We start from the raw sequence: 27,695 nt of genomic DNA, 5'->3' as shown, positions 1-27,695 counted from the left end.
TTTTTCAATTTTTCAATTTTTGTTCTTAAATAGTATAGTTATTTTTAGGCCTAAAATATCAAATGTTCATCATGTGTGCTTGAAATTGTGTGGGTAATTTCATGTGTGCTCATTGGGGACTGGGTAGATCATTCATCATGTTTAATTTGCAAATACCATGTTTAAATTGTGCAAAAATTGCAAAACCTAAGTTAGTGCCATTTTATTTTTGAATTGTGCGGTCGCACACAAAATTATGTGGTCCGCAGATCTTGAGTTTGGGCAAAATGTGATACATGAAAAGTGCGGACCGCACTCAAAATTGTGCGGTCCGCGGAAACATGTGTGCGACCGCACTTTGGAACTTCAGAGAACCAGTAGTATGAACCTAGTTTTGTGCGGTCCGCACTTCAGCATGTTCGACCGCACTTTGAAATTGTGCGGTCCGCACAAGGCAGTCTGCGGCCGCACTCAATATTGTGCGGTCCGCACTGTCTCTTTTGTACACTGATTTCCTCTAATTGTTAACATGCTTCTGAACTTTAACTGACTTATGTGTTTCGTATTACAGATAATGGTTCGATCACGAGGCAGAGGTGATACATCTAAAGGGAAGGGTGAACCCTCCCGAGGCCTAGGAAAGGGCACTCAACCTTTGGGAGTGCAATCAAAAGCAATAGCCAAAAAGAAGACCACTGGGAGAGGTAGGGCCATAGATCCCTCAGAATCAAGCTCGTATGTCCCATCTAGGGAAGCCTCCGAGAGTCACTCAATGGAGGTACAGCCTGAGGCCCAGTCCCAACCACCACAATTAACTGGGAGATACCAACTACGCAACAAACCCTCTACTACAACAAGTTCTTCTGAGGGTTCCGATGCCGGTAGCCAGGGTTTAGAGCCCTCCTCTACACACACTCCCTCTGCACCAGTTGCAGTAAATGATGATGATGTTCCTGATGATGGTAGAGGTAGTGACACCAGAGTGGGCGGCCTAGAGAGGTCGAAGAAGAAGGAAGTATGGGAAGATAGGTTCGTGAGTTTGGCTGCCTTCACAAAGTTTATAGAGTGGTGGCCCCAGAGATCGCTCACACTTGAGCGACAATTCTTGCTAAAGGATTTGGATAAATACAATCCAAATGTCCTTAACCAGTTCAAGGAGCGCAAGGGGTGGATGTGGTTCACCCAGAGTGTTATGAATGCCAAAGAGCACTTGGTACAAGCGTTTTATGCCAATGTGGCACACATCAAGAAGGGTACCAAAGTGACCAAAGTGAGAAATTTGAAAGTCAGATTCGACCCAAGCACTCTGAACACTTACCAGGGATTCGAGGAAGTAGAGGCAATCCATTACTTGGAGAATCTTGCTATGGGTGATGCAGCTCGCCCTTGGTTAGCAGAGATTTTGGCTCTTCCAGGACCACCACCACCATGGATCACAACAGGGGTTCAGATTGCACTGGCCACCTAAATTTTGAAGAAAAAGGGAGGCAAACTTTTGTGTTCAGCCGTATTGACCCAAGCCGGAATGAGAACAATCTTCCAATCCCCCAAGCAGTTTTGGTGGAATCTATTATGACCGGGTACCCAATCAATGTGGGTGCCATCATGTCGGCCAACATGTTAGTGGTTGTTCGAAAAGGTGAAAGCTCCTACCCATATCCCAACACCCTCACATAATATTTCACAAATGCAAAGGTGGAGCCGAGGAGTTTTGATACAAAAATGTGGGCCAAGAAGCCCTTCTCATGGTACTCCTTCCAAGGTCCGAAAAACCCAAAGTTCAAGGGTAAGGCAACTACCACCATTGGTCAGTCTGATGAGCCATCGGTGGTGGTTACAGAGTCCGCTGCTGAGCCTTATACAACTACTATGCCTTCTACAGTAGCCGGTCCTTCCACCGAGATAGTTGACATGACACCACCTTCATCTTTTAGACCATCAGCATTTGTACCAGTGCCTACCTCATCCATATATCCACTTACTGCATTGCGAGTCTCCCAGACATTGGCAAGTCTCAACAACTGGATGCAGACAGCTACTTCAAAGCTGACTGACATATCCAGTGCTGTTGCAGCATAGTCTTCTACACCAGCAGCACCACAGGTTCCTCCGTCAGTGGAGGAAATATTGAAGAAGAACCTGGACAACCAGAAGACCATTATGGATACACTGATGGCACATGGGGGAGCTATTGAGGAGTTAGGCAAACAGGTGAAGAAGATGAGGAAATACCAGGCCTCGAAGCAATCAGTGGAGAGATTGAGAAAGGAGGTGACAAAGATTGCAGCAGCTGGTGATTTACCATTTGACCTAATGATGGAGACAGATCCATCAGTACCAGCAGACCCAGAAACACCATCAGCAAAGGCACCAGCTGGCCAGTCTGACGAGCCAGACCTTTATGCCCATACTGCCGAGGAGGTGCTTCAGATGTTCACCAACCTCGTTGTTCCCCGATCAGAGGATGATGAGATCCAGTTAGAGGAGCCCGACGGTGGTGATGCTGCCAAAGGGAGTTTTCTTTACTCTCAACCCCCTCCCCCCCCCCCCCTTTTTGATTTTGCTAAGTATTGGGGACAATGCTTATTTTTATTTAGGGGGTGGTCTATTTTGGTTGGTTTGATTTGATGACATTGGCCTGTAATAACTTTAATACTATTTTTCTTTTATCTTTATTTTCTCTTTCATTATGTATATATTCCTCCCTCTCCTTTGATGTATATATTCTATTCCCCTTGGTTTGTATATTCATCTGTCTTACTTTCAGTAGCTTATTTCATAGCTTCTTTATTTTGTTTTCTTAGTAGTCTTGCTTCTTATTTATGTTAATAGCTTCTTTTTGATTCGGTAGCTTCTTTTTATGTTTAAGTGAGCAATAAGCCTTTGGTTTTCTTAATGCCACGGTTCTTTCCAAAGGTGGATTTTGTGTGAACTGGGTGGCTCTTCCCAACGATGGATGGCGTGACAACCTTCTTAAGGGATTGAGTCCGTTTTTTATGTTTAGGTAGAAATAGTAGTGTTAATGTATAAAAAAGGGTCAAGCATACTTCACTTGGTACGAACACACTTAACTACACACTTATGGATAAAAACAAGCTTTTGGAACGAAATGGCTCTAGTTAGTGATCTTGTGACTCTTGTGTTGACTTAGCAATCATCGGGTGGTTTAGTTGAACCATTAGCGATCTTCAATCTTGAATATGATTGTTGTGGGCCCTCATCTCTATCCTCTTTAACAATCCGGTTGTGTGAGAGGTGAGATATTTTGTTACAAGTCCAAGTACCCGTGCGAATGGTCTAGAACTAGTCCCGAATGTGTTTCTAGGCGAAATTCTAAGTTTGCTTGGCTTGAGAAGTGATTGTAGGATCTCCTTGACCCGTTTTGAAACCTTCCATGGCCCACCAATGATGTTATCCTTAGTCAACCCTTTTGAGCCTAATGCCTTTTTAATTCGATAACCATGTTACAAGCCTTTACCCGTTCTATAGTGACTCTCTCTTGGAACCCGAGCTTTCCTTAGCACTCATGAGAAACAAATGGCGAAAACATAAGTTTGGGGGAGAGATGAGGAGTTTGAAAGTGGTATCAAGGCACAAGAAGAGAAAAGAAATGAAGAAAAGGAAAGGCAAAGAAAAAGAAAGAAAGAACAAAAGAAAAACACAAAAAGAAAGTGAATAATTTGAAGGGTTGAAGGGATTCAAAAGAAAGCAAAAGTGCAAAGCATGGAGAAAACAAAGAAGGGGAATATGAATATCATGACAAGAAAGAGTGATGTCAAGTCTCTCTGGTTCCCCTAAGAAAAAAGAAAATGATTCAAAGAATCGGCAAAGTATGAGCCAAAAAGAGAAAATGGAGTGCTAAAGGAAAGATGAACCCGTTCCATTCCAACATTTCCCTCCTTAGTCCAAAAGCCTTCATTACATGCCGAAAAAGCCCTACGTGATTTCAAGCTGAGTAAGCTCACATTAGTGGTGATCTACATGAGGGGCAAGCATATGGTACTTAGAGCCGTACTTATGACATTCTTTTGAGAGTGATGATCGAACCTTTCACGGATCATTGAATTGAGTGCTACATTTTTGAGTGAGATGAGCATACGGAGAGTATAGGAGGAGAAGTTTGGGATCCAGACCTACATAAAAGTGCGAACTTTCTTGATGAGTAAAGTCAACTCTTGATGCTCAAGTATCACATTAGAGCTATTTGTGCTTTAACATTCAAAACATGGCCTTGTTGATAATTAATGAGTGTGTGGGTAATTGTTGGTCCCAATTGATGTGTGTTTGATTCAACTTAGGCCAGCTGAAATAACTCTTTCTTGTGGAGGTGGAATTATCTTATTTGCTTGAGGACAAGCAAAAACTTAAGTTTGGGGGAGTTGATAAGTAGGGATTTTGACTACTTATTTGCACTCTTTTACTTTAGGTTTAGCTCAAAAATGCTTAAAGGTATTCCCGAAAACTGATAAAATGTGCTTACTTGTAGGAGCATTGGAAAAAAAGCCAAAATGATGAAATTCAACTCAAGAAGGAGTATTTTTGGACAAGGACTAAAACCAAGCAAAAAGAGCAAAGTGCGGACCGCACAATATTGAGTGCAGCCGCAGACTATGAAGGACCTCTGACAGAATTTCTTTGCAAAGTGCGGACCGTACAATTATTGTGCGGCCGCAGAAGATGAGGTTCAGAGAGATGGAGTTTTTAGTCGATGAAGAAGTGCGGATCGCACTATTATTGTGCAGACGTAGAATTCAAGAGTGCGGCTGCACTTAGAAATGTGCGGTCCGCAGAAGTCCCTCCTGTCAAGCTCAAATTCAAGTATGCGACCGCACTCAGAAATGTGCGGTCCGCAGAATCTGAAGACGTATGACCGCAACCCAGAATTATGCAGCCACAGAAGTCCATCTTGTCAAGCCCAACTTCAAAGTGCGAACCGCACATAGAATTGTGCGGTTGCAGAACCTCTGTAAGGGCAATTTTGTCCGATAATTTCAGTTGTGTATAAAAGTTCTTTTTATTAAATTTAGGTTAAGTTTGAACTCAAGAAAGTAAATAGTCATTTTTCCTTTACTGCTTTGGGAAACTTTGTATTAGTTTATCATTTTAACATTGGATTTTCATTCCTTTATCATATATTATGAGTTTAATCTTATTTTCTTCCTTAGTTTCTTCATTTTTGCCTTTGAGTAGCTAAATCTTTAGCTAGGGTTGTGACCCAACCCTAGTGTGGGTACTTAATGGGTGCTTGATTTAAGGCTTGTTTAAAGTTGGGTGTATGATATTTATCCTAGTTCTTGCTTTAATTTAGGAATTAATGGTTGCAAACATTGATTCATGCCTAATTGACTTAGTATCTACTTGAGAAAGAGAGACTAAGTCTAGGAAAACTTGGCTAACAAGAAATTGGGATGAACTCAAGAAATTGATAGCCCCAATTAAAGGGTTGAATCTAGATATAGTAAGACTCGACTTGAGCATATATCAAAGGTTTTGTGAATTACTCATTTGGACTTGAGAAAGCCAAATTGGGCAAAACCAATCTAATTACCGAGAGGTATCGAGTGAGTAATCGTGTGTTGATTACTATATTACACTCCGACCAATGAAACATGCCCTAAATCCCACAACCTGTTAGGTAACCACCTAGGTGGAAGTCACAGCCCTAGATCTTTTATAAACTTGAAAAACAACACCACCAAAAATATCGTTCTATAGCTTTACATTTACAAACAATAACATAAATTTTAGCAGTAGAAAGAAACAACCAAGTATGTGGAAGTGTATTTTAGGCACGTCATACACCTAGTCTAAGTATATACCTAATCTAATATAAGCTCTCTGAGGAATCGACCCCAACTCAAAGTTGGGTAATTATAATTGCATCAACCGCTTCACAATCCCAATCAGTAGTGTGAATTTGGGCGACATCAACCGCCATCATCGAAAATTGCCGCCGTCGTTCACCAAATGGTCCTAAATTTTCACCATCTCTTGCTCTCATCCTCCTAAAAATGAATCCATAACATATTTGTATACCCTAAAAACGGATAACAATTGAATTTATATGTGGCTTTAAGGATATGCAGATCAATTCAATACAAATGATAAATACCGTTAGATTAAACAGATAAAGGATGTAATAAATTGTCAAACCAATTAAGGGGAGTGATCTCGGACTCATTAACGGCTTAATATAATGCATGCCTTCGATCTCGGGCTCACAACAATGAAGAACTGATGAACAAAAGTAAGAACTTTGAATAGCAGAGAAAATAAGAGTATATTTCCTTGATATGCGTGTTGCAATATTTTTATGAATAATAATCTTTCCCCTTTATATAGTAGGGGAGTTTTACCTAAGTACAATTCTAAGAAAGGTAAAAATCTTCCGCTACGCTGATCATTTATATGAGCCGAGATTTGCATCGTGATATCAAGTTGGGTACGGATATCATGATCCTTTGTTAGTCGTGTGAAGTTGCTCGGTGATGCTCTCCGAAGTCTCAACCCTTAAATCGAACCTCGAGGATATGGCCTCAATATCCCCGAGGGCAAGTGTTTTCCCGATCCCTAATATGAGTGGTTCTTCGTTCTGACTCCGATACATTACGATCATCTTCCCACTCCGCTCGGCTCATCGAGAAGTCGAGTCATGCGACGGGCTCGATTTTACCCGTATATAGATAGTCCCCTCGTTTCTCAGAGAGTAGGCTAGCCAGAATGATGGGAAATGATAGATGACTCCGGTTCCTTTCTTCCTAAGTTACGATGGGGAATCGAAACGTCCCATCAATCGCATCGTTCTGACTTCGGACACGTGTCGCTTATCGACAGGTTGCTTCCGAATGTGAAGTGTCAGTTGTTTCTCTATAAAAGCCTCTTTCCTTTATCCTTTTTCTTCTTTTCGATCAAACTGCTATCTTCGAGCCATTAACCATTATCAAAACCTTCATCAAATCATCAAATCTTCATCCCTATTCTTCAATCTTCATAGCAATATTCAGATTTCTACCAAAAACTTCTTCAAATCTTCATACCATATTCTTCATTTCCAAAACCCATTTCTCCAAAGCTTCGTGTTTATTCATCAAATTTTCAAACTTTCTCTCAAATGACAATGGAAAAAACATAGAAAACCATTCCTCAACAAGTTGCCTTTTCATCTTCTCAGTCGGCCGCTGGTACTGAAGCGGTCGCCCCCTAGGTGGTAGCCCTCGAAGCGGCTTCTCCTATTGTGGATGTCTACGAACCGGCCCCCAAGCCTCATTTGTCGGCGTTTATCCTCGGGGGCTGTTTGATTGTTGATGAATTCAAGGTCGAGAAGCCTTCGCGCAAACGGGACCGGGGTTAAGGGGTCTCGAGATATATATGTTCTGTGACTGAGGCCGTTCTTCCCATAGTTCGTAAGGACTGCGATTGGGAAGGCAAGGATGTGGTAGTCCCCGGGACCGAGGAAGCCATTACTACCAATGTGAAGGGGTACTTAAGTGTTTACACTTATCCCTTCACATTGGGCCCGGTGGACCCGATCGTCTTGGAATTTTGCAAGAGGTACGAAGTGTGCCTCGGGCAGATCTATCCATCATTGTGGAGGATTGTAACTCTCTTTTGTTACTTCATGAACAAGATCGAATCTTGTCGGTTCATGATCGATCACCTGCTCCGATTATACAGTCTCCGAATGTTTCGAGGGGGAAAGATCAAGCTTACACGTCGAGCCAGCAAGGCCCCCTTCTCCAGTATCGAAAAGACTGAGACCTTGGCTGGAAGGGATGCTTCGTCCGAATGAAGACCAAGGATTTGATCCCCCCATAATACATGCCATTTCCTGTGGAATGGAATGCGTCTCGTAAGTGCAACTCCTTCATCAAAATTTCTTCTTTTATTTCGAACTTCTCATTTATGATTGTGACTGTGGAGTTATTTCCCGGGTTCCGAATGCGGTCCCCCGTTTAAAGGAATAGATCTAGGGCATCTGTACTCAGATGTCCTACTTCGAGCGCACGTGGCGCGGACTCTCAAAGGGCCAATGGGAAGCCCATTCTCATGGTAAGGTCTCTTCCCGAATAGCCAACATTACGACTCCATTTAATATTGCACTAATCCCTCTTCTTTATCACGGTAGGTTTGCCTAAGACCACCGAACTTAGGCCTTCATAAGGGGACGAAGATGTGCTCCTGCCCATTGATCCCTCTGTTGCCGCCATTTAGGGAAATAATAAAAGAAAAAGAAAGCCCTCGGGCTCCTCGAGCTCCGAGGCAAAGAAATCGAAGAAGCGGGTGCTCCGTAAGCCTAGGAGGGGCTCCAGCTCCCGTGTGCCTGCTTCCGACTCCCTTCATCGGCGTAGGGACAAAGCGAAGGAGGAATCTGTCTTCGTAACTCACGGAACAACCACCTATCCCGGGGATTGGGAGGCATCTGAATGGGAGAATCGTGAGAGTGACCCCCCTCCAACTCAAAAGGCCGACGCGGATCCACAAGGTAAAACTTCCCAGGATGCCAGTTTTGCACCGAAAGAAGTGCCCATTACAATTGAGATCTCGGGGATGCCCTCTTACACCGAGTCTATGTTCGAAGAAGCCCAAGAAAGGAAGGTGAAATCTAACGATGGGGCTCATGGCATGGACGATCCCCTTTGTACCATTTTGACGGCATGGACTCATCTATCTTGGAAGACTTTTCTGGGCTGGGCGACCTGGAAGTTCCAAGAAAGGATCCATCTTCAGAGGCTGAAGGGCTAAAATCGAGCCCAAAGTTAGTCAACCAGTTCCCCACGCCTAGTGCGGACCCCGGCCGTAAGAGATCAATAATCATCACCGTACCGGAGGATTCCCGGGTTCTTTCTGCTCCGTGGAAGTAACGATCAACTTTCGATGCCTGGTAACCGAAGAAGACCAAGCGAAAATGAACGAGGTGTATATATATATATATATATATATATATATATATATATATATATATATATATATATATATATAATATCTTTACAAAGGCCAATAAAAACGACCTCAGCAAGATAAATATACAAGATGCAAAAACAAAGACAAAAATTCCTAAGGCATCTAAGTTTGATCTTCACCAGAACCCGCCTCGTCACCAGAGACGTCAGGGCCTTCTTCATATTCGGGTTCGTCGGAGCCCTCAGAGCCTTCTTCATCCTCGAGTTCAGCCAGCTTCTTGGCCTCGATCTCAAGCCTTTTCACCTCCTCGATCTTGACCGATAGGTTAAAGCCTCGGGCATGGATATCTTCGAGGGTCTCCCTCCAAGATAGCCGCCTCACATACTCAGCGGTAGTCGAGCCTCGGCTGCTTCGACATCAGCCCTATACTGGGCCACCATCTCTTCAACATCATCTCAGAGTTGGTCAATCCGGTCAATCTTCTGCTGAACCTGCAAGGTTTGGTCGTTAGTCGCCATGGCTATGTCTTCATTGCTAACTTCGAAAACCTTTACCTTTTCAACCAAGTCGGCATGCTCCTTCTGAGCTGCATCCAGCTCGGCCTGGAGATTCTTGACGACCCTTTCGTGCTGCTTGCTGAGAAGCTTATACATGTATCTTTTCTCATCAAGCTCCTTGACCTCAGACTCGAGCTGGTTAACCTTGGCCCGGTACCGAAGAAAGCTTTCGTCATGGAGTACCGAGGCCTGCGAAAGGATAAAAGGAAGAAGACATGAGAAATATCAAAGAATAAGTCAACGGTCAAAAGTGCGTAATGATGACTTATCCGATTCAGTGTCTACTGCGCCTCGTTGAACAGGCACGGTGTGTGTATATATATATATATATATATATATATATATATATATATATATATATATATATATATATATATATATATAAAAGTTTTTTCCCTTTTGGCAATTTTCAAGTCTATTACCTTTAGCATCCTTTTTACAATTGCAAAGATTTCAAATGTCTTAGCACAGAATAAAACATAGTAATAAGTCATTTTTCGGGGGTCCGAACAAGACTTGTCCTCGATGCAAGTTTTGCTTGAAACTTATGACGGCTTGGAGTGACCGAAAGCTTTCCCCAAGATACTTGTTTAAATGTTTTTAGAATATAATTTCGCCGAGGGTAGCCTTTGAACAGGTTTGGAATTTTGTTGAAGGCCTTATGTTTTGATTACGGGCTTCGGACATCTCCGAACCGTTTTAAAGGTGGTCGTAGCCTTTTAGGTTTGGGCTGCCTAATAGGCTTTGTGCCTCCGGGTTTCGATAACTCGAGCCGCCTGAACTTATCAAGGACGGTAGTCCCCGAGTGGGGGTAGCCCTTTAGGCTCGGATAGGAGTGGCCCTTGGGCTCAATAGTTCTGAGGTAGGAATAGCCCTTAGGCTCGATACTTTTAAGAAGGAAAAAATATTTGTTAGCAAGGTAGAAACTATCTTTTATTTCAGTGCGTAACGTACAAGATTGTATAAAAGCTCATTGTGGCCGGTATGACCTACGCGGGCACAGTTCATTTGATCGTTTGGCCCTTATAACGAATCCTAACCACCGGGCCTAAACTGTTCGAGCACATAGTTTCCTTCCTTGCTAAAAATTATGAGCCGAGGGTGACTGTCCCCCAGTATTCGAGGTCGATCTTTGAGTGGACTCGGATACTGTTGATGCGACCATTGACTCCGATTTAAAATCGGTTTTCAACTTTAAATTAGCACGATTTTTTGTTGCCTCGTTAAAAACCTTGCCGGAAAACCCATTTGAGACAAAACAGGTTCAAGGGAAAAAGAGTGTAACGCGTGCTTTCAGGACTAATCAGCTACATTTTCATTTGGCTGTTGCCTGCAAGTGTTATCTAAAATAAAATAGAAAAAAGAAAATGAATGATGGCGTACCTTAGCAGTAGTATCGTTTCAAGTGAGTCACGTTCCAGTTGTTTGGTAGTTGTGTGTCATTTCCCGCTTCGAGTTCGTACGAACCTTTACCAGTAATCTCGATGACTCGATACGGACCTTCCCAATTTAGTCCTAGCTTCCATTCGTTTGGGTTTCGGGTCTTCTGTGTTACTCTTTTTAATACTAAGTCCCCGATGTTGAAATGTCGGAGGTTGGATCTTCGGTTGTAATATCTTTCTATCCGCTATTTTTGGGAGGCCAGCCGGACTATAGCGCCTCGTGTCTCTCATCCAGTAGTTCTAAGCTCATTCTCATGGCCTCGCCATTGGATTCTTCAGTTGTATACCAGAACGTGAGGCTTGGTTCTCCCACCTTGATCGGTATTAGTGCTGCGGCACAGTAGACCAACAAAATATGGGTGGCCTCGATATTGGATTTTGAGGTTGTGCGATATGCCCACAAGACTTCGGGAAGGATTTCCTTCCATTTCCCTTTGGCATCTGTCAACCTTTTCCTAAAGTTTTGAATGATTGTTTTGTTCGTCGACTCCGCCTGCCCGTTCCCACTAAGGTGATAGGGTGTTGACAAGATCTTCTCTATCTTATGGTCCTCGAAAAATTTACTTACCTTGTTGCCGATGAACTGCTTCTTGTTATCACATACTATCTTGGCCGGTATACCGAACCGACATATGATGTGGTCCCAAATGAAGTCGGTGACTTCTTTTTCCCGGACCTTCTCGAATGCTTGAGCTTCAACTAATTTAGAGAAATAGTCAGTCATAAATAGTATAAATTGAGCCTTACCGGGTGCCCTTGGTAGGGGACCGACGATGTCCATCTCTCACTTCATTAACGGCCAGGGCGACAGGACCGAGTGTAGTAACTTCACGGGCTGATGGATCATTGGTGCATGCCTCTGATAGCCGTTGAAATTTTGCACAAAATCCTTCGCATCTTTCTTCATGTCGATCCAGTAATAGCCGACTTTGATTATCTTACGAACCAACGATTCTGCCTTCGAATGGTTTCCGCAGGTGACTTCATAAAATTCCCTCAAAACATATTCGGCGTCGCCCATCCCCAAGCATAGGGTGAGTGGGCCATCGAACATTCTTCTGAACAGAGTATTATCTTTGGACAGGCTAAACCTGGCCGCCTTCGTGCGTAGAGTTCTCGATTCTTTGGGATCCGAGATAGCTTTTCGGTCTTCAGGTAATCTATATACTTGTTTCTCTAGTCCAGGTTAAAGTTGTCGAGTTTATCTCCGCATGACCTTCTTCCACTACCGATTTCATGAGTTGTATGACCGTTCCCGAGCTGAATTCATCGTCATCAACCGATGACCCCAAGTTAGCCAGAGCATCAGCTTCACTATTTTGATCCCAGGGCACGTGTTGTAAAATTAATTCCTTGAATCGATGTAGCGTTACCTGTAGTTTATCCAAGTATCTTCACATTCATTCCTCTCTCACTTCGAATGTCCCATTGACTTGATTTACCATAAGGAGGGAATCACATTTAGCTTCGATCACTTCGGCCCCCAGGCTCTTAGCCAATTCGAGACCTGCAATCATGACCTCATACTCGGCCTCATTGTTAGTCAATTTCACAGTTCTAATAGATTGCCTAACTAAGTTACCCGAGGGAGGCTTCAACATGATGCTGAGTCCGGACCCTTTTGCGTTCGAGGCACCATCCGTAAAGAGGATCCAGATCCCCAAGGAGGTCCCTGAGGTTAATAACAATTCCTTTTCGACTACAATCCGGCATGAAGTCGGCCACGAAGTCTAACAAAATTTGAGATTTGATGGCGATTTGGGGTCGATATTTGATATCGTACCTGCTAATTTCCACGGTCCACTTGGCCAACCGTCCCGAGAGCTCGGGTTTGTGCATTATGTTCCTCAATGGGTAAGTAGTTACGACACATATGGGATGACATTGCAAAAGTATGGCCTTAACTTCCTGGAGGCGCTTAGCAAAGTGACCGCCAATTTCTCCAGGTGAGGATACCTTGTTTCGGCCTCGCCTAGAGTCCTTCTAAAATAATATATAGGAAATTGTGTACCTTCCTCTTCCCGAACTTAAACTCCACTTACTGCTATCTCGGATACCGCTAAGTACAGGTACAACTGCTCGTCTGTCTTCGGAGTATGAAGTAAAAGTGGACTCGAAAGGTACCGTTTGAGTTCTTCCAAACCTAGCTAGCACTCTGGGGTCCACGAAAAGTTATTCTTCTTTTTCAACAATGAGAAGAATCGATTGCTTTTATCGGAGGACCTTGATATGAACTGACCCACGGTAGCTATACGCCCGGTTAACCTTTGAACGGCCTTGACATTGTCCACTACGGTGATGTCTTCATAGCTTTGAATTTGTCGGGATTGATCTCGATTCCCCGGTTGGACACAATGAATCCGAAGAACTTCCCAGATTCGACCCCGAATGCTCATTTCTCTAAGTTCAGCTTCATATTGTATTTCTTCAGTATGTTGGATGTTTCCTGCAAATGTTCCAAATGGTCCTCTGCTCGCAGGGACTTAACTAACATGTCGTCAATGTAATTCTCCATTGATTTTCCTATTTGTTCTTCGAACATCCGATTTACTAGGCGCTTGTAAGTGGCACCAGTATTCTTTAGTACGAACGACATTACGTTATAACAATAGGTGCCATATTTAGTGATGAAGGAAGTCTTTTCTTGGTCACCCGGGTCCATCCGGATCTGGTTGTACCCGGAGTAGGCATCGAGAAAGCTAAGTATCTCATGGTCAGTCGTCGTATCGATCATGCGATTGATGTTAGGTAAAGTAAAAGAGTCCTTAGGGCATGCCTTGTTCAAGTCTTTGTAGTCTACACACATTCTTAATTTATTTCCTTTCTAGGCACTACTACTATGTTTGCTAACCAATCCGGGTAATTAACTTCCCAAATGGAACTTATTTTAAGGAGTTTGGATACCTCGTCTTTGATGAATGCGTGCTCGACTTCGTATTGAGGCCTCCTCTTCTTTTTAACCAGGTGGAACTTCGAGTCCAAGCTCAGATTGTGAGTGGTTATTTCTGGTAGGATCCCTGTTATATCAAGGTAGGACCAAGCGAAACAATCTATGTTAGCAATAAGGAATTCAAAAAGTTTCTTCTTGAGCTCGGGGGTTAGCCCCGTGCCTAGGTATACCTTCCGACCGGGCAAGTGCTCGATTAATCTGACTTGCTCCAGCTCCTCAACCATTGACTAGGTGGCATCGGAATCATCAGGGGCTATGAACGACCTAGGGACTCCGTAATCATCATCCTCGCCTGTCTCCTGCTTTTTTGGTTCGGTCGGGGCCAGTGTCGGCGATTGCTATTTGGTTTCTTCCTTGGTAGCCAAACTCGGGTTATTTGATATCAAGAGTGAAGATATTGGGGTCACCTCATCGACAACGATTATTTCTTTTGCGGCCGGTTGTTCTCCGTAAATAGTCTTGATCCCTCCCGTTGTGGGGAATTTCAATGCCTGATGTAGTGTCGAGGGTATTTCCCTCATGTTGTGAATCCATGGCCTTACGAATAAAGCATTGTATCTCATATCCCCTTCGATCACGTAGAACTTTATTTCTTGAATGGATCAGGTGGTGTTTACCGGTAGGGTTATATCCCCTTTAGTAGTCTCGCATGCCATGTTAAATCCGTTTAAAATTCGGACTGCAGGCACTATTTGGTCTTGTAGACCCAGCTGTTCCACGACCCTCGATCTGATGATATTGGGCGAGCAACCTGGATCAATTAACACACGCTTAACTCAAGATTTATTTATGAGTACAAATATTACCAGTGGATCCTTATGTGGTTGCACGATGCCTTCAGTGTCCTCGCCATTAAAAGATACGGTATAATCTCGAGTTTGTTTTCCCTTATAATGGACACCTTAGTGAACTTTAACATCGGCCGTTGGGGGACGTCAACTCCACCAATGATCATGTTAATGACGTGCTACGGTTCCTCTTGCTCGATCTGCTTGTTCGAGTCCCTATTCCTGAAGTGATTTTTGGCTCGATCACTCTGAAATTCTCGGAGGTATCCGTTATTGAATAACCGGGCTACTTCTTCTCTTAGTTATCGGCAGTCTTTGGTTCTGTGGCCGTGAGTATCATGATACTTACACATTAGGTTGGGGTCCCTTTGGGCAGGATCAGATTGCAATGGTCGAGGCCACTTAGTATCTTTGATACGTGCGATGGATGATACGATGCCGACGATATCGACGCTAAAGTCGTACTCCGATAAACTTGGTGCCTCCTTAGACCCGATGGGTCTGTCGAAACCGTTTTTGCTCATGAGTCCCCGGTTATTATGACCTCGATCGCTTCTTCTTTCACTCCTCGCAGGGTTGTGTCCGGACCTATTACCCCTTCGATCTCCATTGTATAGTTGATAACGATCTCTGTTCGATCTTGGTTCATGATTGATGGATCTTTTGGATCTGTCACTAGTTCTGACGGGATAAACGGACCCGGAAGGGCCCCCGAGCTGATCGTCTTAAACCCTAATTGGTTATTGGTACCTGTTATGGACGTCAGCCCAAGTTACCGCAGGGTATTCTATCAAATTTTGTTTCAACTGCTACAAGGCCAATGAGCTTCGGGGGTTGAGTCCTTGGGTGAATGCCTGAACGGCCTAATCGTCCGCGACCGGAGGCAGATCCATACGTTACATTTGAAACCTTGACACGAATTCCCTAAGCATCTCATTATCCCTTTGCTTTACTTTAAAAAATTCTGACTTCCTGGTCTCGACCTTCATGGCCCCGGCGTGCGCTTTCACAAAGGCATCTACAAGCATAGCAAACGAGTCAAAATAATTAGGGGGTAAGTTGTGATACTATATTATAACTCCTTTTGAGAAGGTCTCTCCGAACTTTTTCAGCAGAACGGATTCGATTTCATCATCATCCAAGTCGTTCCCCGTGATGGCGCACGTGTAGGAGTCACATGTTCATTTGGATCAGTTGTTCCATTATACTTCAGAATTTCGGGCATGAGAAACTTCTTTGGGATCGGCTTCGGAGCTGCGCTCTGAGGGGAAGGCTTTTGGACAAATTTCTTGGAATACAGGCCCTTCGGTATCGGTGGTGCTCTTGGGATTTGATAGACCCTGGAGTTATAGGTCTCCATTTTTTGTCGTTGGCTTCGATTTTCTTTTCTCCCGATTCCACCCATTTTGTCAGTTCCTCAAGCATCTTTATTATCTCGGGGTTGGTCCCGAGTTCTGCTTCACTCGGCCTTTCTGTGGCCGGTTCATTTCTGCGAGCGTTTTTCCGAGATGGTTCGGGCTCAACATTGTTAGGGGCGCGACTTTGGTTCTGCAACTGGGATATCGCTGCATGTTGAGCCTATAACATTTCTTCGATCCCCGGCTCACAACAATGAAGAAGTAATGAACAAAAGTAAGAACTTTGAATAGTAGGGAAAATAAGAGTATATTGCGTTGATATGCGTGTGTTTTTATGAATAATAATCTTTTCCCTTTATATAGTAGGGGAGTTTTACTCTAAGTACAATTCTAAGAAAGGTAAAAATCTTCCGTTACGCTGATCACTGATATGAGCCGAGATTTGTGATGTGATATCCGGTTGGGTACGGATATCACGACCCTTTGTTAGTCGTGTGCAGCTGCTTGGTGATGCTCTCTGAAGTCTCAACCCTTAAATCGGACCTCGAGGATATGACCCTGATTTCCTCGAGGGCATGTGTTTACCCGATCCCTGATAGGAAGAGTTCTTTGTTCTGACTCTGATACGTTACGTTCATCTTCCCACTCCGCTCGGATCACCGGGAAGTCGAGTCATGCGACTGGCTTGGTTTTACCCGTATACAATATTTATTTTAGTTCCTCATAGAACTCCGCACATCTAAGAAAAAACAAGGAAAATCGAAACTTTATTTCTCATATTCGTTGAGTTCCGACCATTTTCACCTAGGGGTGTACATAGGTCGGGTTGGTTCGGATTTTTCAATTACCAAACCAAACCAATAGTGTCGGATTTTTAAATTTATAAACCAAACCAAACCAACAAAGTCGGATTTTTCAATCTCGATTTTTTTTGGGTTTTCGGATTTTTTTCAGTAAAGTCTTCATAGCATAAAATATGTAACTTGTGCTCCAAATATTTCTTAAATCCTAGTAAAATAGAACTATATAATGTGTTTTCCAAGAAACTAACATAATAATATGAGATAAGTCATAGCATTATACTAAAATATTCAATAACAAAGATAAAATAATAAAATTATATAAAATAAATATTGCTAATTAATAAGCCATAATAAAAATTAACATAATCTAAAAATACTCTATAGGTCATGCTAAAATAAGTATAGCCAATAAGTACTAATATTAATTACATAACTAGGTACTAAAAAAAAGATAAACTAAGTTATGCATTTTCATTATAAAACAATGTAAAACTAAAATAATTATCCAACAATATCGTCATTCCTAGTATTGAATTGAATTTCTTTTGTTAGCAGTAGTATTGTTTTGAATTTTGTTTGAGTTACTACATTTATGGGCTATAAAATTTATTTACCATTCAAGAATGTTAAGTCTAAATTTGAAATAATATATTAAAAGATAAAACTGTAAAAAAGTTTAAGAAATATTTATAAATTACATTACAATAAATATTTATATGTATAAAATATTTTTAAAAATTATATAATTGTACTATCGGGTTGGTTTGGTTTCGGTATGACTTTTTTTAGTTAAAAACCAAACCAAACCAATTATGGTCGGGTTTTATTTTCTAATACCAAACCAAATTAAACCTAACCACATCGGATTTTTTTCGGTTGACTCAGTTAATCGGTTTGGTGCGATTTATCGGTTTTCATGTACATCCCTACTTTCACCCATGAAACATACATAAGTTAGATCTATCTTTTGACATTATTTTTACTCGAAAATTCGACGGAATTGTTTTCGACGAGCCACCGGTGAAGCGCCAGAAAATTCATTTAGTATAAATATGATGTATTATTATATATATTCTCTATTTAAATATAGATATATAGTGTATTTTTATTTTGCCGGATTTTCTAATTGTATTTCTCAAATCTGGCCAGCTCAGATCTGGCCGGATTTGAGTGTATTTTTCTTTTTGAATGTAAATACAATATATATGTTTCGGTATTTTTGCCTTATTTTATGTATCCCGAAGGAGATTTTTTTCGGCAAATCCCTATTTTTTAAAATTTTTGTTATTTGAATACAGTCAAACTGAATACGGTGAATTGAATATAGTGTAAAAGTAGCAACGAATAAATACAGTGAATTGAATACAATCGAATATTCGTATATTTTTTGAAATTTTTGTTGTTTAAATACAACCGAATTGAATACAGTATAAAAGTAGGCTACAAATAAATATAGTAAATTGAATACAACCAAATATCATTATTTTAATTTTTTTTAAATACAGTCGAATTGAATACGGTGAATTGAATATAACAAAATAGACTAAATGGTAGGGAGTTAGTAGCTACAAGTCATAATTAGCAAAACTATAGCTACAACTTGTTAGAAGCCTTCAAACTACTACTATTTCTGTAAGTTCCTCTTGTTGAAATAAAACTAATGGATTAATGGAAATTGCATGTCAGATGGTACGAGTTTTCAAATGTCATAGAAATTTACATAAAAGATATCTCTTCGATTAAAAAATATGCCACAAGAAATAAGTTCCAACTCATGATACTTGTTGCTACGCCTATAATTTCTTTTTTAAAGAAAAAGTTACCGACATTAAGTTTTACTCCAAAAGTATTTAATTTAACCTTGACAAGTTCAAAATGACCAACTTTTTCAGATGAGTCACCATTTTAATCTTAAATTTGGATACATGTTCACACTAAAGAGGAAGAATTAAACTCCGATTTGAGACAAAATGGGGAGCTTCTTCGTAATAAAACAATACTAACAATTATTAGGGCTCAATTCTAGATATGACGGGATCGACTATATGAATTTCTACTGATTCATATTTTTCATTTAAACACGTCTTAAATTAATATTATATAAAAATTAAAAATAAAATAAATAGTACTAAAAGTTCTTCTTATAATTTAGGAAAGGTATGGGAACTTCTTCATAATAATAATCAATAAACAAAATTATCTGTAAAATTATTTGTTATCCTACCATATATTAGTATTAAAATTTGTAATGGTACAATGATAAAAGCAAAAAAACAAAAATGCTGAAATATGACGTTTTTTGGAATGATCTTTAACTTTTGATCCTCGCTTGTCCAATGAAACAGACTTCAAAGGTCAAACATTAAAAGTGATGTTTGCTCTGAGGGACAACACTTGTTAAATTTGATATTTCGTCCATACGAAGTCTATATCTTCCACTTCGAAGTCTATTTGTGTACCTGATAAAAGGGCCACCAAAGAATATTTGCAACTAAGGTTGCTACAGAAATGGAGCCAAGTAGAGTTATTAGATTGTTGAACAACATTAAAAATGGAGGCAAAAAGAGTTAGAAGGCATGTGCTCCAGCCTCGATAGACCTAATAAATCCAGAACTTGCATATTAGAATGGGCATAGTGCATGTGCGCCACATTTCCAAGGTTTTCGTCAACTAACTTCTTCACCCACGTCGGCTTTAATAAGAGTGCATATTACGCCCCTCATCTCCTTAGGTATAAGACATTTTTTATTTGATACAATTACTCGACTTATATAAATTTATTTAGTTTTTGTAAGAAAAATAAATTTTTATTTAACTTAGATATGAGTTTTTCAACAATCATTTAAATATTTTATTGCTCTAGACCCGGTTGCCTATCTTTTGATTTGGCCGAAAGACTGTTAAAGGTATTTGGCTAAGCTTATAAGCTAATCAAAGTAGATTATAAATACTTTTTGACTTATTTACGCATTTGATAACATTAAAAATACTTATAAGCTTAATGCTTATAAACCAAAATCAGTCAAAAGTAATAAGCTGATCACTCCCAATTTATGACTTTTCATTTTATAAGCGCTTTTAGTTTGACCAAAATTTTTGTTATTTTATCGTCAATAACCTTTTTATAATTCCTAAAATATCCTTACAAGAACATTACGCCTATCCCCTCCATAACTCCATTCTTTCATCTTTTTCCCGACCCCTTACCTGACCCCTTACCTAACCAAGCTGCTATTCTTCTCCCCCCTTTTTTTTTTTTTTTTTTTTTTTTTTTAATTTAAACAAGTTGGGTTGCTCTGATGGTAAGCACCCTCCACTTCCAACCAAGAGGTTGTGAGTTCGAGTCACCCCAAAAGAGTTTCATTTGGAAACAGCCTCTCTACCCCAAGGTAAGGGTAAGGTCTGCGTACACACTACCCTCCCCAGACCCCACTAGTGGAATTATACTGAATTGTTGTTGTAAATTTAAACAAGTTGCAATTGTTCTGCCATAGTTAGAATAAATCTGATTCTAGGTAACTATTTTACCATAAAAAATAATTTGTTAGAATAAATCTGATTTCGGGTGAGAGAGCTCTTTCGTTTGTAAATCATACTTCTTCTCCTTTAATATTTTATAATTCTAATGTTGAAAATATATAAGGAAGATAAATAACAATTATACGTTTCAAATAATGAGGGTTGTTCAAGTAGACGTATTCTATTGGATTGTTTATCATGATCGTGATATGATATTTATTAGCATCTGTTGTTTTAATTTCTATGCAAATATTTTGGTGTAATATTTAATTAAACCTTTATTAATAAACTTATTCAATTATTATTTTTTAGTTTATCATAAAATAATATATCTTTATAAAATATGATTTTATCTAATCAATTTAGAACTAAAGATACATTTTATTTGTATCTGAATCATATTGAAATTAAAAAATCTTGCAATAATCATCTCCTTATAAGAGTTCACTACTTTAAGAATATTTAAGTAATTTTAATAGAAAAAAGTGTTTATAAGTATTTCTTATCAAATACTTCAACACATGAAACTATTTATCAACACTTATTAGCTACTTTTAATTAGCTAAGTCAAACGGACTCTTAGAAACTATGCAAAAACCTTTAAAAATTAGAATTTGAAACTCAAACCAAGTAATTTACTTGTAAAGCTATATATTTTTCAAAAGAGAACCATTTAAATTTCGGCAAAGAGCCAAATATACCCTTGTACTATGAGAAAATGTTTAAATATACCCTTCGTTATACTTTGGGTCCAAATATACCCTTGCCGTAATACTATTGGTTAAAATATAACCCTTCTTATGTTAAGTTTGTCCAAGGTGGACATCCAATCCTACGTGGCACTGATATTTGATGAGGTGGATGCCACATGGTATGCCACCTCAGCGCCCCTAATCAATATATAAAAGACTAAAATTCGAAATACAATATTTTTCATGGTAGCGGTAATGGTGGCAATAGTGGTAGAGGGGAAACAATTTTAGTGGTGAAAAAAAAATAGAAGGGAGGGGTAAAATGGGTTAGGACGCTGAGGTGACAAGCCACGTGGCATCTGCTTCATCAAATGTCAGTGACACGTAGGATTAGATGTACACTTTAGACAAACTTAACGGAAAATGGGTATATTTGAACCAATAGTATAACGATAGGGGTATATATGAACTCAAAATATAACAAAGGGTACATTTAAACCTTTTCTGACAGTACATGAGAGTATATTTGGTCCTTTTCCGTTAAAATTTTTGCCTATACTATTCAAAATTACTCAATTATGTCATTCGGTACACATTTACGCTCATCATAACGTTGCCATGAAAAAATCATCTCGTATTTACCTAGCCATTAATAGAGTCCCCAACACAAAATGGATGAACGTGTCCATGCTCGAGAAAAAAAATACAAATTTACTGTCCAACTTTTGATTTCAACATAAAATTATCTTCAGATTGGTGCTTTATTAGGAGTTAAGAATAAAAATGATTTTTTTTTTCTAGTAGCGAGACTTATATTAGACCGGAAGTCTAACGACAGATAAAATTGCTCAATTTTGAATCACTAGCAATAAATTAACCGCTATTCCTTTTTTTTTTTTAAAAAGAAAAAGAAAAAGAAAAAAGAAGAGCTATACGTTGGAAGTGTGGTGTGCACCTTTGGAGAAAAGTGCGTGGATGAGAAGAGCGAAAACAAATGGAAGGATGCGAATGATAATTGATATATGGATAAGGGAATTGGACCATTCTGGAGTTGGTTTGTTTTTTATAGTTAAAAATATATTCACAAACACTGAACTTTCCAGCTCTTTTCCAACCAATACATCGTTCTTGCTCTTGTGTTTTTGATTTTGATGCAAGAGAAACTCCTAGAACATTTTACTATTATTACGTAGAATCTTTTAGCCAGAATCAACTTCCACCTAACACCAAACAAACCACCCCGATATTTAAGACCATTTTGGATTATGCACCTTACTTATTCCCTTAAATAATATCTCTATCCCCAATATTTAGGCATAATAATCTTGTATTGTTCACCAAATCTCCATCACTAATGCTGATGAATTGGCACTCTCCAATTTCCTTTTTAGATTCTTTTGAATTTCCAAGACTCTATTTTTATCCACGTGTCATAGTTTGTGGGACCCGTTTAGACCCTAAATGGCAACTGGCACCAACCCCCACCAGTCTTTGAGGTGTGGTGGGCCCCAATTTCCCCTACCCAACTCTTTCCATGTACACAAAAATGAAATGGGGGTGCAATAAAAATGAGGCTTTGATTGGCCTTTTATGGTGATTATGGTGGGCAATGAGATAATTGTGGGAAACTATTATATTTCAAAGTCTTGAATTTTCCTCTTCATCTCTTCAAAGCTAAAAGGACCCCCCCATTTTGGGGGCTTCTTTGAAAAGGATTGCTTGATTTGCCTCCCTTCTTCTACCCTTGAAAATTGAAAAAAAATATTGTTCTTTTTTTCTATACAAACACCCTTTTGGGGTTTAATTATTTGATGAGATTCTTGTTTCTAGATTGAACCTTTCGGAATAGTTGTTGATTGATCAAAGCTTGCTGCTTTCTTGGTTTCTTGAATAAGGGAGGTGGTAAAACAAAATTCTTTATATTTTGTGTTAATAGAAGAAAAGAAAATGATAGTAAGGTGGTGGATAACAGCACTGCAATTGACAGAGCTGTTTGTGAGTTCTTTTGTTCATTTGGCATATGGGTTTTACATATTTAGCACAGCTGTGGCTGGTGATCTTTCCCAGGCTTTAACTGATTGTTTTTACAAGCCTAATAATTTGGAGCCTAACTTGAAATCAGAAGAGAACACCCCCACTGCAACAGATCTTCCTCCCATTGTGTTGGTTCATGGAATCTTTGGTTTTGGAAAAGGGGTATGTTATTTTTATTTTCTTTCCTATTATGTGCTTTGTTTTTTCCCTCCATTTACCTCATATTAGGGTTAAAGATTGAATTTTTTGAGGTAGAATTATAACATTGGCCTTGAAATTGTGATGTTTTATGTAGAGATTAGGAGGGCTGTCATATTTTGCTGGTGCAGAGAAGAAGGATGATAGGGTTCTTGTGCCTGATTTGGGCTCTCTAACTAGCATATATGACAGGTGGGTTGATGCTGCTTCAAATTCTTGTTATTTATGTTCTATGTTGCATGTTGCTGTTATGTTGTTTTGTTCTGTTGTACATGGTTGTTTTTTTTGCAACATTTGATGGATGTTAGGTTTCAGGGCTCGTGAGTTGTTTTACTATTTGAAAGGAGGGCAAGTTGATTATGGGGAAGAACATAGTAAGGCCTGTGGACATTCCCAATTCGGACGAATTTATGAACAAGGTTAGAATCTTTTTTTCCTCATTGTTTAGCTTTTTTGTAATTTCAATGTTTGTAAATTCATGGTACTAATGAACAAGGTTGAAACTTGTCTTCCTTTTCTGTTTAGTTTTTATTGCATTACGATGTTTTTGTGAAATTATGAATGGTTAATTTAGCTTTTCGTACTTTCTTGTAAGCAGGGCATTACCCAGAATGGGATGAAGATCACCCTATTCATTTTGTTGGGCATTCAGCTGGAGCACAGGTTGTTCGAGTTTTGCAACAAATGCTTGCTGAAAAGGTGAGTCTGCTTATAATTAATTCATGGATTTGCGAGATTTAAAAGAAGTTTGTTGTTAATTTAAAGCTTATTGTGATTGTAGGCATTTAAGGGATATGAGAACACGTCTGAGAGCTGGGTCCTAAGCATCACATCGTTGTCTGGAGCATTCAACGGGACAACACGAACGTATTTTGATGGAATGCAGTAGGTTTCTGATATCTTATTATCTGTAGTTCACTTATCCCAAAGGAAAATTTTATTTTCTGTAGTTCACTTATCCCAAAGGAAAATCCTATTTTCTGTTGTTCAACTATATTTGATCTGTTATTGTCGTATAAACAACTAAGTGCTATCATGGGTGCTCATTATATCAATTGTGCTATTGGCTTAATTTTTACTTATGATCGAGCTTTAAGTAGATGCTATGTTCAGATGCCACTTTAGGTGCCTTCAATTCATTCAACCATTAATTATCATATTGGTATTCAATAATGATCATATGAAGGTTTTAACTTTGTTGTTTCTCTAAAATCTGCTTTCGAATTGCTGTTATCTGTTTGTAGCCTTTTCATATAAGTTTTATGTTTACCAAGATTTCCTATGGTTTGCTGAAATCGTGATATTTATGTACTGAATCAACTGATTTCATTTACAGACCTGAAGATGGGAAGTCCTTGAAGCCTGTGTCTTTGCTCCAACTTTGCCGCATCGGGGTAATAATTTACGATTGGATTGACATTCCCTGGCTCAAGAACTATTACAACTTTGGTTTTGACCACTTCAACATATCCTGGAGAAAAGTTGGAATATGGGGTCTTCTTGATTGTCTTTTAGGAAATGCTGGTCCATTTGCGTCAGGGGATTGGATACTTCCTGATCTTACCCTCCAGGGGTCGATCAAGGTGAACAGTCACTTGCATACGTTTCCTAATACATACTACTTCAGCTATGCTACCAAGCGTACCGCGAAAGTCATGGGTCTAACAGTCCCTTCTGGCATACTTGGGATACATCCTCTGCTGTTCATCAGAGTCCTGCAAATGAGCCTATGGCGGCATCCTCCAGATGTCCCTCCCCCATATAAGGGCTATAGGTGTGTCATTTGTTTTTTCCTTATTATTTCATCTCCCATTTACCTGGATTTTCATTCAAATATATTGGCAGTTACAATGTAGCAAAGATTCTCAGCAAGGTATCTACTGCAAGTAATAGCCTGTTTGGCCAAGTTTGTAGGAAAAAATAAGTTCTTTTGAGTAGTAGCAGATGCTGTATTTCAGAAGCTGAAAATAGTAGCTTTTCCTCAAAAGCACGTTTGGAACCTAAATAGCTGCTCTAATATTGGCAAAAGTTTTTTTCAAATTGATTAGCCAAACACAAATTGCTTCTTTTGATTAAAAAACACTTCTCAAAATAAGTAGATTTTGGAAGCTTGGCCGAACAAACTACAAGTGTTGCTGCTATGCCACTTATTCTCTGTTTTGAGGTTTTTGCTCTTTGTGCAACAGTGTTTTGTTTATTTGTCCGGACTAGGCTGTGAAACTTGGATGTAGGCTCCATGAAATTAATGGATGCAAAAATTCCTTGGATTTACATTCATGAGTAATATGCATTGCACTAACACCAGTTTCAAAATTAAGTATTTAGAAAACCACTTTGAGTGGATTTCTTATCCTCCCAGTTTTAGTTTTACCTCAAAGCTTTGTATAGCAATTTCGTAGTTGAGCTATTTGACTCCATAGAGCAATCATCTTATGAGGAGTTTGGACTTGCAAATTCTTATCTCAAAAAGATTCAAAACCACCAAACCAATAGATTTTATCCTCCTAGTTACTTCTTAAAGCAATTATCATGTATCCAAACGGAGTGGAACTGCTAAATAACAGTTCTTATACAAACCATACGTAATTTCATCATCTTACGTCTTTCTGTACATCTAATTCTTGCAGGGATGAGGATTGGTGGGACAATGATGGTGCACTCAACACTATATCTATGACACACCCTCGCTTCCCAGTTGAGCACCCAAGTCAACTGGTTGTTAAAGATTCTGATTGCCAGCCTTTGCGACCTGGCATTTGGTAGGCTACCGGTCTTAAGCTTCTGCCATTATATTTCATTTGCCAAGTTGCCATTCTGGTATTTAACTTCTTTAATTTCTATTATTAGTAAAGCAGTTTTTACCGACACTTCCATCACTTATTTTCTCATTCCTGTCTGGTTTTGAGGTTTTCATAGAATTGAACTCTTTTCTCATAAAGAACCACCACTTATTATTGGTCATGGCTTCTTAGTTGTAAGTACTAAGAAGTTTCTAAACCAAAGTGTCATCTTCTCTATTTTTTTTGGTTATCATTAGGATTTGATAGTAATTTATTATTCTGAAGCAAGTCCAATTGACAAACCAGTATTTTCGTATGTCAATGTTTAAGGGGTTGTTATATTCCCTTATTTTGATTGATAGATTTGACTGGACATCCATATCTCTTTGTCCGCTTGAAGTGGATGTGTTAAAATTGTTGACAAGGTGTGCTAGAAGTTGCAACATCAAGCCTTTTCTTGGTAGAGGAACTTTAAAAAAATCTAGCAGGGGTGTGCGATTAAAGAATTGCTCCTTGACTTGCAACTGGAGATGGTCTTCTTTTTCATCTCCCAAAAAGATGAATCCTCCGTATTTGCTTTCTGCTTCTTGTAATTGGACTTCTGCACCTCTTGTTGCTCTATTATCTCAATTTCTCTGTTATGATTCCTATTTTACTTCCTTAAACATAATATATTGGAAATTATGGCTTTTAGTATTTATGCCTATTCACTTTGATATATGGAAAATGTTTGACTTTTAAAATTTGCAACTATTGGACATACTGCATATTTGTCTGACACATATCGGATACTTGAGATTGCTATAGAGTGAGATTGGAATTCTATGTGTAGTTGTTATTTGAATAAAAGGACAGGTATTTCAGGGCTGCTTTAGTATTGATATTTCTTTTTCTTTTTCTGGAATCAGGTACTATAAGATTGTTGAAGGTGATCACATTCTTTTCATTGTGAATCGCGAACGAGCTGGAGTTCAATTTGATTTGATCTATGACAGCATATTTGAGCGCTGCAGGAAGCATGTCTTCAGAAAAAATCCGACGATGCCAGACCATATAATTTAATAGTTAACAATATGTTGCCCTCACCGATGCGCTACAAGCTATAAAGAGAATAGAGGTTAAAGAGAAGGAAAACTGCGACGACATTACATACTCTTCTGCTTTCTTGTTTTTTTTTCTTTTTCTTCAGACAAAAAATTATTTTTCCCTTGAAATGTAAATGTGAATAGATCAGAATCCCATTCTTCTTCTACTGTATGTAATGATTACCACCACTCTAGTGTGTAGGCTTTCAGAGGAAAAATGTGAATTAAGGAGACATGGTACACTGGTCCCTTGTAATATCAAAAACATAAAGATAGACTTTCAGAAGAATATAATAGAGGTTTCTGCTTTAACTATTTGATGATCTGCAATATCTCAAACCTCTTCACATATTTGAGCAAATGCAATCCACTTCTGCATTAGGTTTTGAAATTTTAGTAAAAACTGATTGTTATGCATTTAAGTTGTTATTGTGTTGCTTCTGAAGCTTACCCAACTCAAGATTTGGCCTGTACACAGCGAGCTCTCTGTGGAACTGGTATTTGTTATTAGTTGAAGACTTTCAATCTTCTTCTTTTTCTTAAGTAGAAGCATTAAGGGTTAGAGAGTTGATTCCAACTTACTTGGGGTTCAGACTTAGTTGTTATTGT

At 39.3% G+C, this 27,695-nt stretch overlaps 1 protein-coding gene across 1 annotated transcript; it reads left to right on the top strand.

Annotated features, from left to right (window-relative positions):
* The first annotated feature begins 22,584 nt into the window (after positions 1-22,584).
* LOC104114979 (uncharacterized) lies at positions 22,585-27,401 on the top strand. The gene is made up of 8 exons (XM_009625542.4): positions 22,585-23,185; positions 23,319-23,413; positions 23,537-23,640; positions 23,820-23,920; positions 24,003-24,106; positions 24,558-24,995; positions 25,849-25,980; positions 26,910-27,401. The coding sequence occupies exons 1-8, from the start codon at positions 22,937-22,939 to the stop codon at positions 27,061-27,063; spliced, it is 1,377 nt and encodes a 458-aa protein (XP_009623837.1). The 5' UTR covers positions 22,585-22,936; the 3' UTR covers positions 27,064-27,401.
* Positions 27,402-27,695: the final 294 nt, after the last annotated feature.

The sequence above is a fragment of the Nicotiana tomentosiformis genome, chromosome 10 (assembly GCF_000390325.3).
Source record: "Nicotiana tomentosiformis chromosome 10, ASM39032v3, whole genome shotgun sequence".
Lineage (NCBI taxonomy): Eukaryota > Viridiplantae > Streptophyta > Magnoliopsida > Solanales > Solanaceae > Nicotiana > Nicotiana tomentosiformis.
The sequence above is the reverse complement of the archived record's forward strand: the minus strand, read 5'-3'. Positions and strand labels throughout refer to the sequence as shown.

Excerpts from the sequence above, each read along its gene's own strand:
- LOC104114979 (XM_009625542.4), top strand. The coding sequence starts at position 22,937 with ATGATAGTAAGGTGGTGGATAACAGCACTGCAATTGACAGAGCTGTTT. Across the intron at positions 23,414-23,536 it reads CTAACTAGCATATATGACAG|GGCTCGTGAGTTGTTTTACT; the intron begins GTGGGTTGATGC and ends GTTAGGTTTCAG. Across the intron at positions 23,641-23,819 it reads CGGACGAATTTATGAACAAG|GGCATTACCCAGAATGGGAT; the intron begins GTTAGAATCTTT and ends TCTTGTAAGCAG.